This window comes from Danio rerio, chromosome 4 (assembly GCF_052040795.2).
Source record: "Danio rerio strain M-AB ecotype USA chromosome 4, GRCz13ab, whole genome shotgun sequence".
Taxonomy (NCBI): Eukaryota; Metazoa; Chordata; class Actinopteri; order Cypriniformes; family Danionidae; genus Danio; species Danio rerio.
In genome coordinates this window covers 53,638,671-53,654,710 of record NC_141024.2, presented here as the reverse complement: position 1 = coordinate 53,654,710, position 16,040 = coordinate 53,638,671, and the positions used below count along the sequence as shown (strand labels likewise).

General features: G+C 34.7%; 1 protein-coding gene across 2 annotated transcripts; it reads left to right on the top strand.

Annotated features, from left to right (window-relative positions):
- The first annotated feature begins 2,682 nt into the window (after positions 1–2,682).
- LOC137490934 (uncharacterized) lies at positions 2,683–14,084 on the top strand. Of its 2 annotated transcripts, none has more exons than XM_087249212.2 (3): positions 2,683–2,722; positions 4,526–4,675; positions 12,274–14,084. In XM_087249212.2, exons 2-3 carry the CDS (start codon positions 4,591–4,593, stop codon positions 13,224–13,226), a joined length of 1,038 nt encoding a protein of 345 aa, XP_087105338.1. In that variant the 5' UTR covers positions 2,683–2,722; positions 4,526–4,590; the 3' UTR covers positions 13,227–14,084. The 2 variants fall into 2 exon arrangements, with proteins under 2 accessions (XP_087105338.1, XP_088506772.1); XM_088650646.1 differs by having other exon boundaries at positions 4,494–4,675.
- Positions 14,085–16,040: the final 1,956 nt, after the last annotated feature.

Here is a 16,040-nt window from a genome sequence, read left to right as displayed (position 1 = left end):
GCATCTTTTTTGCTTCAAATAAAGTCTTTTACGCTAAAATCATAATAAAATTGGTCTTTTGTTGCTAATAATTGATTTATACTATCTGAAATATAACTAATTCTATTATATAGCTTTATCTCTTAACCATGAGAAGGAGGGAAAATGCACTCACTCACTCAATGCAGTCGAATCAATGAGCAAAAAACAACACATTAAAGGTTACCAAGACACATATCACAACAAGAGAGATCTGTTATGGTACAGGCACAAATCATAATTTTAATCAGAAACTTCTACAGCACAGCAGCTTCTAGATGTACCCACTCTGTCTGAGGTAGGCTCATATATATATATATATATATATAAGCCAGGCATAGTTAATCTGAAAGCAAGTTGGGCAGCGGTCACACTAGAGTTTGTGCTTGCAAAATTCTTTCGTACAGTGCTGCAAAAAAGGGTGGGATTAAACAATATGATTAGACGATACTAAAAGCGACTGATTGCTCCATATAGCTCATGTTTTGATCTTCTATTGGTCTCATGCACTTACGTGATGCGATTTCAAGCTTTGGTCTTACCTTTGTAGAGTCCACTATCAAATCTGTCATGCATCTATATATTTATAATTAGAAAATAATTACATCACAAGTTAAATTATTGTATAGGCAGTTTATACAGGGTAATTCAATGACAAGAGTTTACTTTCTCAACTACACAATGCATAACTTTTAATGTGATTAACCTGCTCCACCTACACCAACTACAGCATTTCTCAGACTTCTGTTTCACTATGGTGTAATTACAGTGGTGAACATCACATAAAACAACAACTGCACTTACTCCTGTAACTTGTTTGCAACAATGAATTTTAAATATCTGTGTCACATATTCATTTAAATAAATGGCTCATCATCATGTGCAGTCGTCTTTATTAATAGCTGGCTAATAGGCCAGACCATTAACTGAATAGGATTGTTTTACATATAAGAAACCTGTTAACAGGTATAGCTGTTCATGCCAATACCAACTTGATAGCCTAAAGCATATTGCATGAACAGGACCTGCCTTTCATCTCTTAAGACACATAAGCAAAGGTGTCTATAACAATACATGCTTGATTGCCCAGATTATTACATCTGAATGGTGCCTTTTAGTAAGCATAGTTCTTCACCAATACCAGTTTAATACCTCAAATAAAGACACAGATGTGAGGCGTCACAGTGGTGCAGTGGGTAGCATGATCACCTCACAGCAAGAAGGTTGCTGGTTCGAGCCTCAACTGGGTCAGTTGGCATTTCTGTGTGGAGTTTGCATGTTCTCACTGTGTTTGCGTGCGTTTCCTCCGGATGCTCTGGTTTTCACAAAGTCCATAGACATGCGATGTGTGTGAATGAGTGTGTATGCATGTTTCCCAGTAACGGGTTGCAGCTGGAAGGGCATCCGCTGTGTAAAGCATGTGCTGCTGGATAAGTTGGCAGTTCATTCCACTATGGTGACCCCTGATTAATAAAAGGACTAAGCTATAAAGAAAATGAATGAATATATGCGTAATATCACACGAGTATCAGTTTCTGTATTTCTGTTTGTTGTAATGGCCAGTTGTTATTGCAATAAAAAAAATTAATAAATAAATAAATAAAAAAACAGTGCGATGTGGCTCTCGAGAACGATTGTCCCTCTACCTTTTGTTTCAATCCCCTGAGAACTTTGGTCATCTTCAGAATGCAAATGAAGACACTTTAGATGAAATCAGAGAGCTCCTTCATCTGTCATAGACAGCAAGAGTCCAGAGATGCTTGGTTTGACAGTGGTTTTTCTGGAAAAGTAACCAAAAACATTGTCAAAACCTGTGACAGTGACTTTAGTGGTTCAATTGTAATCGAGTTCCAACAACATTTTGTGTGCCAGAAAATGTTGAAAAAATCAGCCATGTCCAAAGTAGGAGCTGTTGAACCTTATAGTGGCTGCTTTTTGACCCTGTAGCCTATTCTCTTCATTTGCATTCAGCAGAAGAAACTCAAACAGGTAGTAAGGGTAAATGAAATATTATTACTGAAGATATTGCTAAAGAATGGCAGAAAACGTGGAACACAGCTAATAAGAGATGACAATTCATTTGAAACAATAAGAAACCCTATATAGGCCTATAAAGTTGTAAAAATAGAAAAGAAAATAAGGGGTCATAATTATGAGGATGAGATTCGGACTTAGATATTAATAGGAAGTAATGTGTTGTAGACATGCAAGTCATCATGAACTGGATTAAAATAAGTTTCTCAAAATTGTCTTAAAATGTTTAACTAAAAAAAATTATCAACTTTAAATACTAAAGTGTGTGTTTGTGAGAGAGATCTAATCTATTTAAATTTTTAATAATATTTTTTATTTGATCAATCTTTTTATTTTTATTTATCTATTTTTATTTTATTTATTTCTGTGTTTTTTCTGTATTATATTTTATATCCATATTTGTTTGCACTACTGTCTTGTTTGTACGTATGCAATATGAATGTACAGTTATTTGTCATGCCAATAAAGTACCTAAAATGTGAAATGTGTGTGTGAGAGAGAGAGAGAGCAGAAATAGTATAGAGTGAAAAACAAGGGAGAAATGTATCAATAAGTCATGACTGCAACAGTAAGGGGCAAAAAAAGCTAAACAAAAAATACTTTTATTTTGGCGTGGTGTGTGACGTCATCAGGCGGCGCCGCTTCAGCGCTTTGATTCAACTGGAGAAAGGTTTGTTTTTAAATGTTTACGGATATAACACGATTTAATTAAAGTTTCATGTTTTTCATCCGATGCTACATTGTGTACCTGCTGTTGGAAATATTATTTTAACCCTTTATACAGCGTAGTACTATTTTATTCTTAGTAACCGAGGGCTTTTGTTTGAAACAGAAAAGTGTGTAATGCGAGCTTTAAAATAGAGGTAAAGTTGGTTTTATATTCACACATTTGTTCATTTAGAAGTCTCTATATTGTTTACCCTGTTACTTTGAATATGTCATCAGAGTTAGCCTGCCAGTATGACTTGAATTCAACATTAACACTGTTTATTTGACTGTGAACAATGTGCTTTGATAGTCATCGGCTGCTATTATGATTTTACTATTAAAAGTTTGCTAATAATACTTTTATTAAAATAATTTATTAAAAGGAAAGTCTGAATGTGCAAATATAAAACCAACTTTACCTTTATCTTTACCTCTATAATGCCAGTAACCTGATAGAGGTAAAGTTGGTTTTATATTCACACATTCGTTCATTTAGAAGTCTCTATATTGTTTACCATGTTACTTTGAATATTCGATCGGAATTTGCATGCAGTATGACTTGAAAACAGCATTAACACTGTTTATTTGACTGTGAACAATGTTGTACTTTGATAGTCATTTGCTGCTAATATGATTTTACTGTTTAGAGTTTGAAAATAATACTTTTATGAAATTATATTATTAAGGGGAAAGTCTGAATGTGTGAATATAAAACCAGCTTTACTTCTATAGTAACCTGCGACCCCCACATTCATTTATTTAGCAGTCTCTGTATTGTTTACCATGTTACTGAAAATATTCGGTCAGAATTAGCATGCAAGTATGACTTCTAAACAACATTAGCACTATCTAATTGACTGTAACCAATGCTGTACTTTGGTAATTATTAGCTGCTAATATGATTTCCATATTTTTTGCAAAGAGTTTGCAAAGAATACATTTAGGAAATTTTATTATTAAGGGGAATGTCTGAATACCCAAATATAAAACCAACTTCACCTCAATTATCTATAAAGGTAAAGTTGGTTTTATATTCAGATATTCAGACTTTCCCCTTAATAATATAATTTCAGAAAAGTATTCAAACAATAGCCACAAAAGAGCTGATTAAAACTAGTACTCCATTTCATAGAGATAGGTTGGTTTTATATTCGCACATTCTGACTTTGCCCTTAATAATATAATTTCAGAAAAGTATTATTTGCAAGATCTAAATAGGGAAATCATATTAGCAGCCAATGACAATCAAAGTGCAACATTGTTCACAGTCAAATAAACAGTGTTAATGTTGTTTTCAAGTTACACTTGCATGCTAATTCCGATCGAATATTCAAAGTAACATGGTAAACAATATAGAGAATTCTAAATAAACGAATGTGTGAATATAAAACCAACAATACCTCTATGACCCCTCACTTTGAGAACCACTGTTTTAAAGAAAGTTTTACCTGATTTCTTTTTGTTAATTACTCTCATTAATAGAAAATGTTGAAGCAAGTGTTGAATTTTGTTTCTGTTCATTGTTTTATTAATTTTATATAATATAATATAAGACCAACTTTACCTTTACGACCCCTCAGGGGGTCCCGACCCTCACTTTGAGAACCACTGTTTTAAAGAAACGTTTTACCTGATCTCTTTTTGTTAATTACTCTCATTAATAGAAACTGTTGAAGCAAGTGTTGAAGAGAAGTTATTTTGTTTCTCTTCATTGTTTTATTTATTTTAAACAGGACATTTTTATTGTTTTGTTCATTTTAAACAGGATAAAGTGTCCAAACACAGAGAAAAACTCCTGCTGAAGCGACTGATCTCCACACTGTTATAAAGATGGCGTTTATTAAAGAGGAGAGTGAAGATGTGAAGATTGAAGAAACATTCACAGTCAAACAGGAAGATCTGCAGGAACAAACAGGTTGGTTTTCACTCTCAAACACCAACTCAGTTAGTTGATCCTCATTCAGATATATTTTAATAATAGGAATAATAAATTAAACCCATCTTGCAGCCCTGAGTGTGCTGCCTAGTTCTTCTAAATGCACACAAGCACTCATTGGAAGACCGAAAAAAAGTTTCTTTTGTCTCTTGTTCTCATGTCTTTTGTCTTTCTTTTATGTATTAATAGTCTCCCATTTTCTCTACCTGCTTAAGGTTATTGCTTTTCTTGTTCTCCTACTGTTTGTAAAGCGTCATTGAGCACTGGCACTATATAAAATAAATAAAAACAATACATTTAAAAAGGTTTAACTGAGCTGGCGATACTTGACCAACAGTATTCTCATAGAAGACTCAAAATTTTAAGCCTTAAAAAGTCTTAAATTTACTGAAATATTGTGTTGGAGGTCTTAAATCTTTTTAAACAAATTTATAATTTTTTTTAAACAAGTCTTTATTTAACTTTGTTCTTGTTTTGTTACTCAGTCTGGCCAAAACCCATACAATCACCTACAATCCACCTAAATAAATCTTTAAACTTTTTATTAAAAAACTTTTTTTAACCTTATTTATCATAATGGTTTAATTATTTTACTTACAATAACATTTGTTTAAACGTGCTCCATGGATTTACTGCTGAGGACATCGACATGGACATATTGTTGTGCATAGATATAGTTTATTATAATGTTTTAAAACTATTAAAACATTTGTTCATTTTTTTATTATAAAGAAAGTTTATGTTGGAATACAAGTTGAGCTGGCTTGTTTTTACACAATATATATATTTTTTTTTAAGAAATATCTAAAATATATAAAAAAATATATTATTAATTTATTATTGTATTATTAAATGTATTCACTTTTAATATTTGTTTGATGGGGCGAATAAAAACCTTTTCGATCTGGGCCATATGAAAAGTTCTTTAGCCTTTAGCTCTTTATGAGTCTAAAATTTCATTTATAATGGTCTTAAAAATGTCTTAAGAAGTCTTACATTTAACTTAGTAAAACCCACAGAAACCCTGGTTTAAAGTATGTAAAAAAATGTGGATGCCCCCAATATTAAATATGCTAAATGAAATGGACACTCAAATAATTAGTTGTTATAAAACATTGAACAGTCTGAGATTATAGACCATATTCTTTATACACCAGCAGGCGGCGCCATTGGAATCTTTTTGCTTGAAACTTTTTTAAAGAATTAATTTTCAGATCCTAAAATCAGAGTTATGCTTCTTAGGCATGGCATGGGGCGATAACCATGTTCAAGGTTTACCGCTGTTTGGAAAAGTCAATGTTTTACAAACCGCCAACATTTTCTGCTGTGCCTTTTTAATAAATCTGTGATTCATTTGAATGATTTAGCCTGACATGTTTACTGCTCCAAAATATTTTATAAGTTTCTGAGAAGAAAATTTATTTTAGTTTATCATTCCGTCAGAATCTTAAACTGGCCTATGCCAAATCCTTGATGTTGCAAAGTCATATTTTATAATTGTATTATTTTTCTTTGTATGTATAGTCATTAACACCTGTATGTAGAGCAAGTAGTGTGACTGTTTGCTTAAAGTATTCTGGCACCATGCCGGATCTCCGGCGTGCGGCCCTGAGGGGAAAAAAAATTCTGAGCCTGCACATGCAGTTTAATTATAGGAATCCTCAAAATAACCGTTAACCGAAAGAGTGCATTTGTAACCGATTAATGTTATCAGTTAAACAATAAAAAAAAAATACTTTATATATTTTTAAAGTTTGTCAGCATAAGGGGCATCTGTTAAATGGTTTACTAACGACCGCGAGTGTTTTGCTGTTGCGTGCTGTGTGCTCGAGCGGGAAAAAGCGTTTTACTTCAGTCTCGTCTTTTTTATTCTTCAATCAAATGAAAGCACTGCAGGGTTTCTGTTAAGGTGACAGCAGTGTTTGGGTTGTCAAGGTGACTATGGCAAACTTTTAATGATGAAGGAGACTTGTGGTCGCTGTTACATCCAGAGCTGTATTACTGTACAGATCTTGAATATGACAGCAACACGACTCGCGCACACCAGCTGATTCGGTCGTTTTCCAGCGACATAAAAAAGAGTGCCGGGCTTCTTTTTTTTTGTCACAAATGTTGCCAAGGACTACATTTATGAATATAATGTTAAAGGCGATTCAGCGAGTTCAAATTCAGCCATGAAACTCGTTGGAAAACCTGTTACATTGCCAATTTGGGAACATTTTGGATTCGTGCCGAACGAGAAAGGCGAACCAATACTTTGGATGAAGCTATTTGTAGGGCTTGTTTGTTTTTCTTTTATTAAAAAAATTCAATAAATAAATAAATAAATAAATAAATAAAACACCTTACGGATAGGATGCAACGAAGAAAAAGCATGTTTTTAATCATTCTTCATAATCTGATTCATAGCCTACATGTAATAAACCCATATTGCGCCAACAAGAATAAGCTCTAAAAGGTAAAGTTTAGAGTGAGAGGAGTTATTGCTATGTTATTAATATTAGTTGTATTATTAGTCTCCCTTTTCTCTACCTTCTTAAGGTTTTTGCTTTTCTTGTTTTTTTTACTGTCTGTAAAGCGTCCTTGAGCACTGGTGCCATATAAAATAAACAAAAACAATAAAAACATTTGTAGCATATTATATTTATATCTTCATCTTTTCTATCTTTTGTGTGGGGTTTGTAAAAGCTTTGCCCTTGTCTCGTGCAGGTCTTCATCACATTGTCTGTAGTTGCAACTTTCATTTTCTCTGTCTCCTCATAAACTCGGAGTCTCCTTTACTTTACTTCTTTACTGTAAACGTGACATCGTCTTCATTTTGTGTTATGTGGATGGCTAGTGGCTTAAACGAATCCGGTAGTCCTCGGAGAACCATCGCTATGGGTAGTCCATCACTCATTAATTCTCCAGCATTTCTTAGAGCTGTAAAGTTGTTTTCTGCTCGTATCAAATAGTCTGTAACGCTCTCACTGTCACTCATGCAGCTGAGTCAATGCTGTGTACATGTTTATTATGCGTGGTTTACTTTTGCCTGAATAATGCAATCAGTATTTTTAGGGCTTTTCTCCTGTCATCGGCAGCATTGTGTCTTACCAGTGAACGGCTTTTATCATCGATCAGTTCAGCATAACAATCAGTGTTCTTCCGCCTGTCCTCATGTAGTTGCTCCGCTTCAGCATCAGTAGGCTGATGTAATATAGTTTCTTTTAGCTTCAGAGTGTGTAAATATCCTAGAAATCTCGTCTCCCATAGATCAAATTTTTATTCTGATCCATCGAACATAAACTGCGGCGCTAGATATCCTCCCGCTCTGCTTACCATCTTTGCTAACTTTGCACCTGAATACATCGCGTTAACTTTGCTTTCTTGAAAATGATCGCTAGTCTCGCTGCCTGGGGCCCATAACCTGTTGAGCTTGGAGTGCGTAGCTTAAGCACTAGACAGAACAAATCGTTTCATCAGCGTCTTTTATTACTCACTTTCACATGCTCTCTCTGTACATCATGAACACGAGACGGTAACACTTCTGTTTATCAACAGTATAACGTGGAGACTAGAGCTGCAACAACGAATCGATTAAATCGATAAAAATAGATTATTAAAAGCGTTGGCAACGAATTTCATAATCGATTCGTTGTGTCGCGCGACCAGGAGACATTTGATAAGAAAAAAAAGAACGCGGAGCGGACTGAACAAGGCCTCTCTCCGTCTCTCGCGCACTGATACAGAGTTCAGCGCCTCAAGAAGACAGGGATGATGCGGAAGAATCACTACAGAATTCTACAAAGTCCCTGGTGCTGGTTTCTTTGTGTCTGGAGCTGAGCCAGAGAAAGACAGTGGGGTTCAGCAGGTTTTGTTTTCGGTATTCCTGACACTGATAGACGGCATTAACACAAAAAACTCTTACCCTATAAAGATCTAAACTGTGTTTCCTACAAAAAGACAAAGCAGGTTATGTTTCACAGCTGTCTTTTTTATTTATTTTTTTGCTCGACATTACGAGCACTGCTCCGTTTAAGCAGTTGCAATATGCGCTGAGCCAAAGAGCTTGCGGTGAGGAGAGCTCTCAGTAAGGGACTGTTGGAAAAGTGCTGCTTTTTTTTACGAAAACAAAACCATCTTAACTCCGCTGAAACGTGTCATATTATCACAATTATGCAGCATTTTAACTGCCTAATACTTCATTTATGCTTTAGATATGTAAATACATACAAGTACTAGTAAAACAATACATTTAGAGTTTGTAAAACACACAAGAAAGTCTAACAATCCATTCAAATATAATTTGCTGATGTGTTTTATTTATATCAGATACACATTACACATAGTGAAAGTAATTATAAAGTTGAATCTAGGCTTTTCTAAGTTCACCAAACACTTACTTGCATGTATTTTTGGAGTAACTTATGAATGAACCGGCTGAATCCTGTGTGTTCTGCTTTTATGAATGAGTTTATGTGAATTGGAATATCAGGTAGTTGATGGCATGATGAGCAAGTGTGTGAATGTTATCTTTTTTGGATCATTAATTTTTCCATCTGTTGTCATGTATAGCTGCACTGCAGAAAACTTTTCTTTCTTAATCATTTTGTCTCGTTTCCAGTTCATATATCTAAAAAAATCTTACATCAAGACCAGACAAGAAAAATAGCATGAGAAAACGAAGTGATGCTGTTTGAGATTATATCTTATTAAGATCAATTTTCTCACCCCATTGGCAAATAATTAGCTTGTTTTAAGCAAACTATCATTAAAGTTTGAGGTTAAGTGATTTCTTATGGAATTTCATGTGTCTAGTAAGTATCTTCATTTAAAAACATTTACATATTTGGATTGAAAACAGTTTATTATTATTATTATTATTATTATTATAGGCATGAGCTTTTTTGAATAAAGGGTTGGAAAGGGCTTTTTTTTTATCGGAATAATCGAAAAAATAATCAACAGATTAATTGATCAATTAAAATAATCATTAGTTGCAGCCCTAGACGTTAAACACGTAAACAACATGATGTCATCACTACAGTACCGTAATACACTGAAACATAATTATGAACCCCTCAGTGATAAATATTAATACAATTAGCAAGAGTGCCAGTTAGGGATGTAACTGTATTAGAATTTCATGGTACGATAATACCTTGGTATGAATGGCACGATACGGTATTTATTGAATAATTTACAGGAAAAACAAAACTACTTAAAACTACTAAGACTCGAAAAAAGTGCCAAAAGTGTTTATTTACCTTAGCACTGAACATATCAATGACATACAAATTAGCCATCTATCTGTAAGTTTCGAAACAAGAACTTCAATTTTTCAATTTTAATAACAAAAAACTATTAAACCATATTAAAAAAAAATAAAGTTTAAATTTAGTATTGTTGAAAACTCATCACATTCACCATTTAATCACTCACTCACTTAGATAGAGATGGGTTTTTTAAGAAAAATTATCATATAACTATAATCTGGTAAAAGCTGGGATCTCTGGGCATGTCCCCGGCAACAGAAGAAAAAAAAAACCCCTCTCATTTGGGACTGAGGTTTCTGGGACAGAGAGATATGATTTAGCCAAGGTTGACAGCAGTGGGTAACGTTGTGCAATGTCTTTCCACCACTTGAGAGGACAAGCCATGAGTGAGATAGAGGTCTCTTTATGGTACAAGTCAATGTCTGCATCAATCTAACAAGTGTGCTGTGTTCTGCAGTCACCATGACTGTTTTTAGTCGTATTCCCCGACTTATATTTTACCATAGTCTGGCAGTGCCTGCATACTGTTTTTTTCTTTGTCTGTCACCTTTTCTCCTTTATCGGATCTTTTTAGAAAGAAACCGAATTTTTTCCACACATCCGATTTAAAACCCGCTTTAGGTTCGATCATTTCCATTTTTCTTCCCCTCTACTAGCAACACACTCCATCTCCGCGTTACTGGATCTGTAGTAACAACAGACCGGAAAGAATGATGGCCACACCTAGGCTGATGGGAATTGTAGTTCCCGCTACCTCCCGTTCGCTTCATTTTCCTAAGCAAACTTTTCTCAGAAATATAGTTTTATTGAGTCATGCGCCTACGGTAATATTGAAAACAATTACTAATGCGGTATGACGGTATTTACAATATTGTTACATCCCTAGTGCCAGTACTTTAATACAAATAATACGCAGTTATCACAGGTAATCCATAATAGACATTGGAGAAAACTCGCACCAAAGGCACGATTGTGTCCGGATCCAATATTATCGCTTAGACAAGAGAAGAGGAAAGCCAGCGCAACAGGTCAAATGTACAAAGTGAGAGAGAGGCAGAGATGAAGTTTTACAGCAATTCTCTGTATAGTGAAATAGTGGCTCGTGTGCTGTGCAGCCTTCACTCACCCTCACCTCCGTCCTAGTATTGCGACATCGCGCAGTGGAGATAAATGACTTTAGTACGTAATAACTTGTTCCAATATCGATCATTTTGACACCCCTAGTAACGAGTAACGATGCAGCACATAAAAAGTTTATCGAAGTATTAAACTTATTAAAAATATGTACTGAAGTAAAAGTGTAAGTAGGAGAAAAAAAATTAATACTTCAGTAAAGTACAGATACTGCCTTTTAGTAATTAAGTACAGTAGTGAAGTAGTTCTACTTCGTTACTATACATCTTTGGAAAGGTGTACATTCCAGCCTTTATGCAGATGTTGTACAGATATGTCTCATGTCTGAGAGGTAAATATTTAGCTGTTTGTTTGGCTGTTACCTCAGAACTTTTATTTTCTGATGCGTTAACCAGTCAGGCACAGAATGAAAAAGTATTCCCTGTCATTTTGTTGTAATTATAAATATATACAAATAAAAATAGGCCATTAACAGTGTAACTACCCGCCGGTTATTAAACAGTCCACGCTTCCAAATACTGATGTCCACCATGCGTTTCATTTATTGAACACCGTGAAAACTGCACAATCAACACAATCAAAAGGACATCAAAATAAACAAATAATATATAAAACAATGTTTAGTTTACCGTGTTGGCCTGATAACCAGCTGTAGAATAAGCAGGAGCATTAAACAGGTGCTTGCATTGAGATCTCACTATCCTGAGTGACCATACAAACTCTTGCAGGTTAAATCAATCAATGAGAATCATGTGACTTTCCACTCAAGCCAACCGGAAACAAAGAAATTAGTAACAAACATATACCAATACACATTCAAATAATGAAATTCAAAACAATAAACAACATTACAAGCTGACCAATCAGCATCAGCTACAAACAGCTTTCAAATCTGTGTCTTATTAATATGACCAAAATGACTTTTATGAGAAACTTGGAGAACTGGACTGACACGGTTTCAATTTACTATAACTTCTTTGTTAAGTGTCTTTGACAGAATTCACATTGTAAAAACACTAGATAAATGAAGATGATTGGAATCTGCTTAAGTGTGTACACGTTAATGGACCAAACAAACTATGATCTGATTTATTTTACATTTATCATGCATCAAAATTACATTGTGTGTGTGTTTTGATGAGAGTTTTTAAGACTTAATGAAAACTAACGTTTATTTATTTATTTCAGACCTAATTGAAGAGAAGGAGAGGAGGAAAGAGGAGGAACATCATGTTAAAATTGAGGAAAAAACTCATTTACAGACTGATGGTATATTGAAAAGGAGAGACAAAAATAGTTTCACCTGCACTCAGTGTGGAAAGATTTTGGCAAGCAAAAGCAAACTTAAGGTTCACATGAGGATCCACACCGGAGAGAAACCATTCACATGCACTCAATGTGGGAAGAGTTTCAGCATATCATCATCCCTTAATCTACACATGAGGATCCACACTGGAGAGAAACCATTCACATGCACTCAGTGTGGGAAGAGTTTCAGCCACTTATCACCTTTTAATAAACACATGAGGATCCACACTGGAGAGAAACCATTCACATGCACTCAGTGTGGGAAGAGTTTCAGCTTATCAACATCCCTTAATCTACACATGAGGATCCACGCAGGAGAGAAACCATTCACATGCACTCGGTGTGGGAAGAGTTTCAACTGCTCATCAAACCTTAGTAAACACATGATGATCCACACTGGAGAAAAACCATTCACGTGCACTCAGTGTGAGAAGAGTTTTAGGATATCATCATCCCTTAATCTACACATGAGGATCCACACTGGAGAGAAACCATTCACATGCACTCAGTGTGGGAACAGTTTCAGCCAATCATCATCTCTTAATAAGCACATGAGGATCCACACTGGAGAGAAACCATTCACATGCACTCAGTGTGGGAAGAGTTTCAACCGATCAGAACACCTTAATCTACACATGAGGATCCATACCGGAGAGAAACCATTCACATGCACTGAGTGTGAGAAGAGTTTTACCTGCTCATCACACCTTAATCGACACATGAGGAAACACACTGGAGAGAAACCATACGCATGCACTCAGTGTGGGAAGATTTTCAGCCAATCATCATGCCTTAATCTACACATGGTAAGCCACAACGGAGAGAAACCATGAACTACGAAACTCTGACGGACTCTGACCTGCGAAATCGCATCACTTGACTGTGAGACCAATCGAAGATCAAAACATGACCTCTCTGGACCGAAATTCTAAAAAATGTTCCAATCGCACACTGTTTTTAATGTCTAATCATCTTGTTTGTTCCCGCTCCTTCTCGCAACACCATACAACAGAATTTTGCATGCTCAAACTCTAGTGTGACCGCAGCTTTGGCGTGGGATGAGTTTCAGTAACTCTTCAGACCTTAATAAACGCATGAAGACTCACACTGGGGAGAAACCATTCACATGAACTCAGTGTAAGAAGAGTTTTAACCGATCAGCAAACCTTAATGAACACATGAAGATCCACACTGGTGTGAAAGAGTAATTGTGCTTTGAGTGTGAGAAGACTTTTATTACAAAATTGAAACTGCACCAGACGTTTTACACTTGAGAGACCATACAAGTGTTCACACTGTGACGAGAGGTTTAATCAGTTAACACATCTGAATCACACAAAAGAGAATTCACACTGGAGAGAAACTGTACATCTGAAATCTGCTGTGTCTACAGAATTGGACAAAAAGTTGCACACATTACATGAAACATACAAAACATTTTCTCATGTAGGGATGTCCCGATACAACATTTTAACTTCTGATACGATACCGATATTGCAGCTTTCAGTACGAACCGATACCGATATATCATTTTTTAATTTTATAAAATATCTTAATTGAATGAACAAAAATAAATTTTTAAAGTGCAAAATGCTAATTTAAGGTCACTTCAGTTAATAATTTTTTTATCATCAGCAAATAGTAGAAACAGCTGAGAGCAGGAACATATGAAAAAAATATTGTTAATTGAACAACTGCTAAAAGTTCAGTGTCCAAAGTGTCGATTTCAAACACAGCTTTTTGGTGAATTTTTGATCCAGTTGAGCTGAAAAATAGCTTTCACACTGGGCAGCAGAAATAATTTATTGTTAAGTTAATAAAAATGTGCAGTATGGTTAGTACAAATATTTTCATGACCAGATCTATTTAATCTGTGTTTGTATCATAAGAACATTATGGCTGTGTCAATGTTCCCAAACATTATTAATTTTATAATAATATATATTGCACATATTATCTTTAACATAAATATACTTGCAAAAGCTGGATTGAAACACACCTTTTCTCCACCGCACATACAATAATATGACTTTTAAGAATAATTTTATTTATGAAAATTCATTTTATTTGCATAATATATTGCACAGATTCCACCCTACTGCCCACATGGGAAAAATTAGACAATGTGAAGAACTGCAAACTGGTGTGCAAAGCTGACACTTTTTATCAGAGCACTTTATCTTTCTGGGCTTTTTAACGAAGAGTTAATCATGGCAATGTCTCTAATTAAATTTTCCTTCTGCCCCAAAAGTAATATCATTCTTTCTTTTAAACTGTAACGGCCCTCAGCAACAGAATGATTTCTTATTCTTATTTAACAGACAATTAACGAAAAAAAGAAAAGCGGAGCTGCAGCAAAATAATGGATAAAAAGAGTGAGGATATGGTCAAATAAATAAATAAATGAAAAAAAAGTGCGACTGCTGCTTTCTCCGTTCACCATGCTGGAGAGGAACAATCTGCGCAAAAGAAGCGCAGAGTTGGTTTCATTGAATACAGCTCTCATCTGATTGGCTGAAAGGTACGAGTAGTCCTGACTCTGGCAGGTCTCAAAAATACACACACACTTATCCAGGGGGAGTCGTACGTGAAAGAGGATTTGCACATTCTCATCCAGGATGAACTCGTAAGTTTTAAACATTCAAACTTTTTGTACACTCTTATACATTTGCAAATGGTGTTTTGCATTTGTGAAACGTATTTTATAAAAAATGTATTTTTATTTTGTGCACGTGAAATTTTTTTGTGAATATAAATAAATATTTTACGCACGTGAATTTGGTTTTATGCACGTAAATTTGGCTACGCATGTGTATTTATTTATTTATTTACTTTATTTATTTATACTGGGACAATGTACAACATGACATGTTGTGCCAGAGTTAGCTATAAAGCTAATTTACATATGTAGTCCCAGGGCAGGAAGTAACAAATTTAACACTTATAACAAATACAATATACACTTACAGTACAATAAATACAATACATCATTGTCAATAAAATGAAATCAAATCAGTGGCTGCATATTTGGTTTTGTTTTAGCCAGATTTTAAGAACAGTTTTAAAACGATTAAAAGTGCTGCTCTCTCTGATATACACTGGTATTTTATTCCATCTTTCTGCTGCTTTAACTGAAAAAACTGATTGTCCAAAAGCAGTTCTCTTAAGTTTAACTGAACAATCACCTCTAACAGATGACCTAGTCTGTCTTATATTGTCCTTGCAGACAATCACACATTGTTTGAGGGGTGGTGGTGCAAGATCATGAAATATTTCATACATTAAACACACATCAACATAAAATAGGAAACTGTCAAATGTTAGTAATTTTTGTTGTGCAATACAGTTGCAATGATGATAGCTCCTTGGCTTTTTAGCTAAAATTTTAACAGTTTGTTTATATATAACATACAATGGTTTTAATGTTGTAATGTTCGTGTGCGACCAGCTTGTAGCACAATAAGATAAAGGAGGTAAAATCATTGAATTCATAAAAAGTTTAGCAGCAGCCATAGGTAACTGATGCCTAATGTTTCTATAGATCCTCAGGCTTGCTTTAGCACTTTTGGAAACCTTCTTAATGTGTTTTTTAAAATTTAAATTGGAGTCAATAATTATACCTAAATATTTAAAATGATCAACAATAT

Coding starts and splice junctions, on each gene's coding strand:
- LOC137490934 (XM_087249212.2), top strand. CDS start 4,591: ATGGCGTTTATTAAAGAGGAGAGTGAAGATGTGAAGATTGAAGAAACA. Junction 4,676..12,273: donor AGATCTGCAGGAACAAACAG/GTTGGTTTTCAC, acceptor TATTTATTTCAG/ACCTAATTGAAGAGAAGGAG.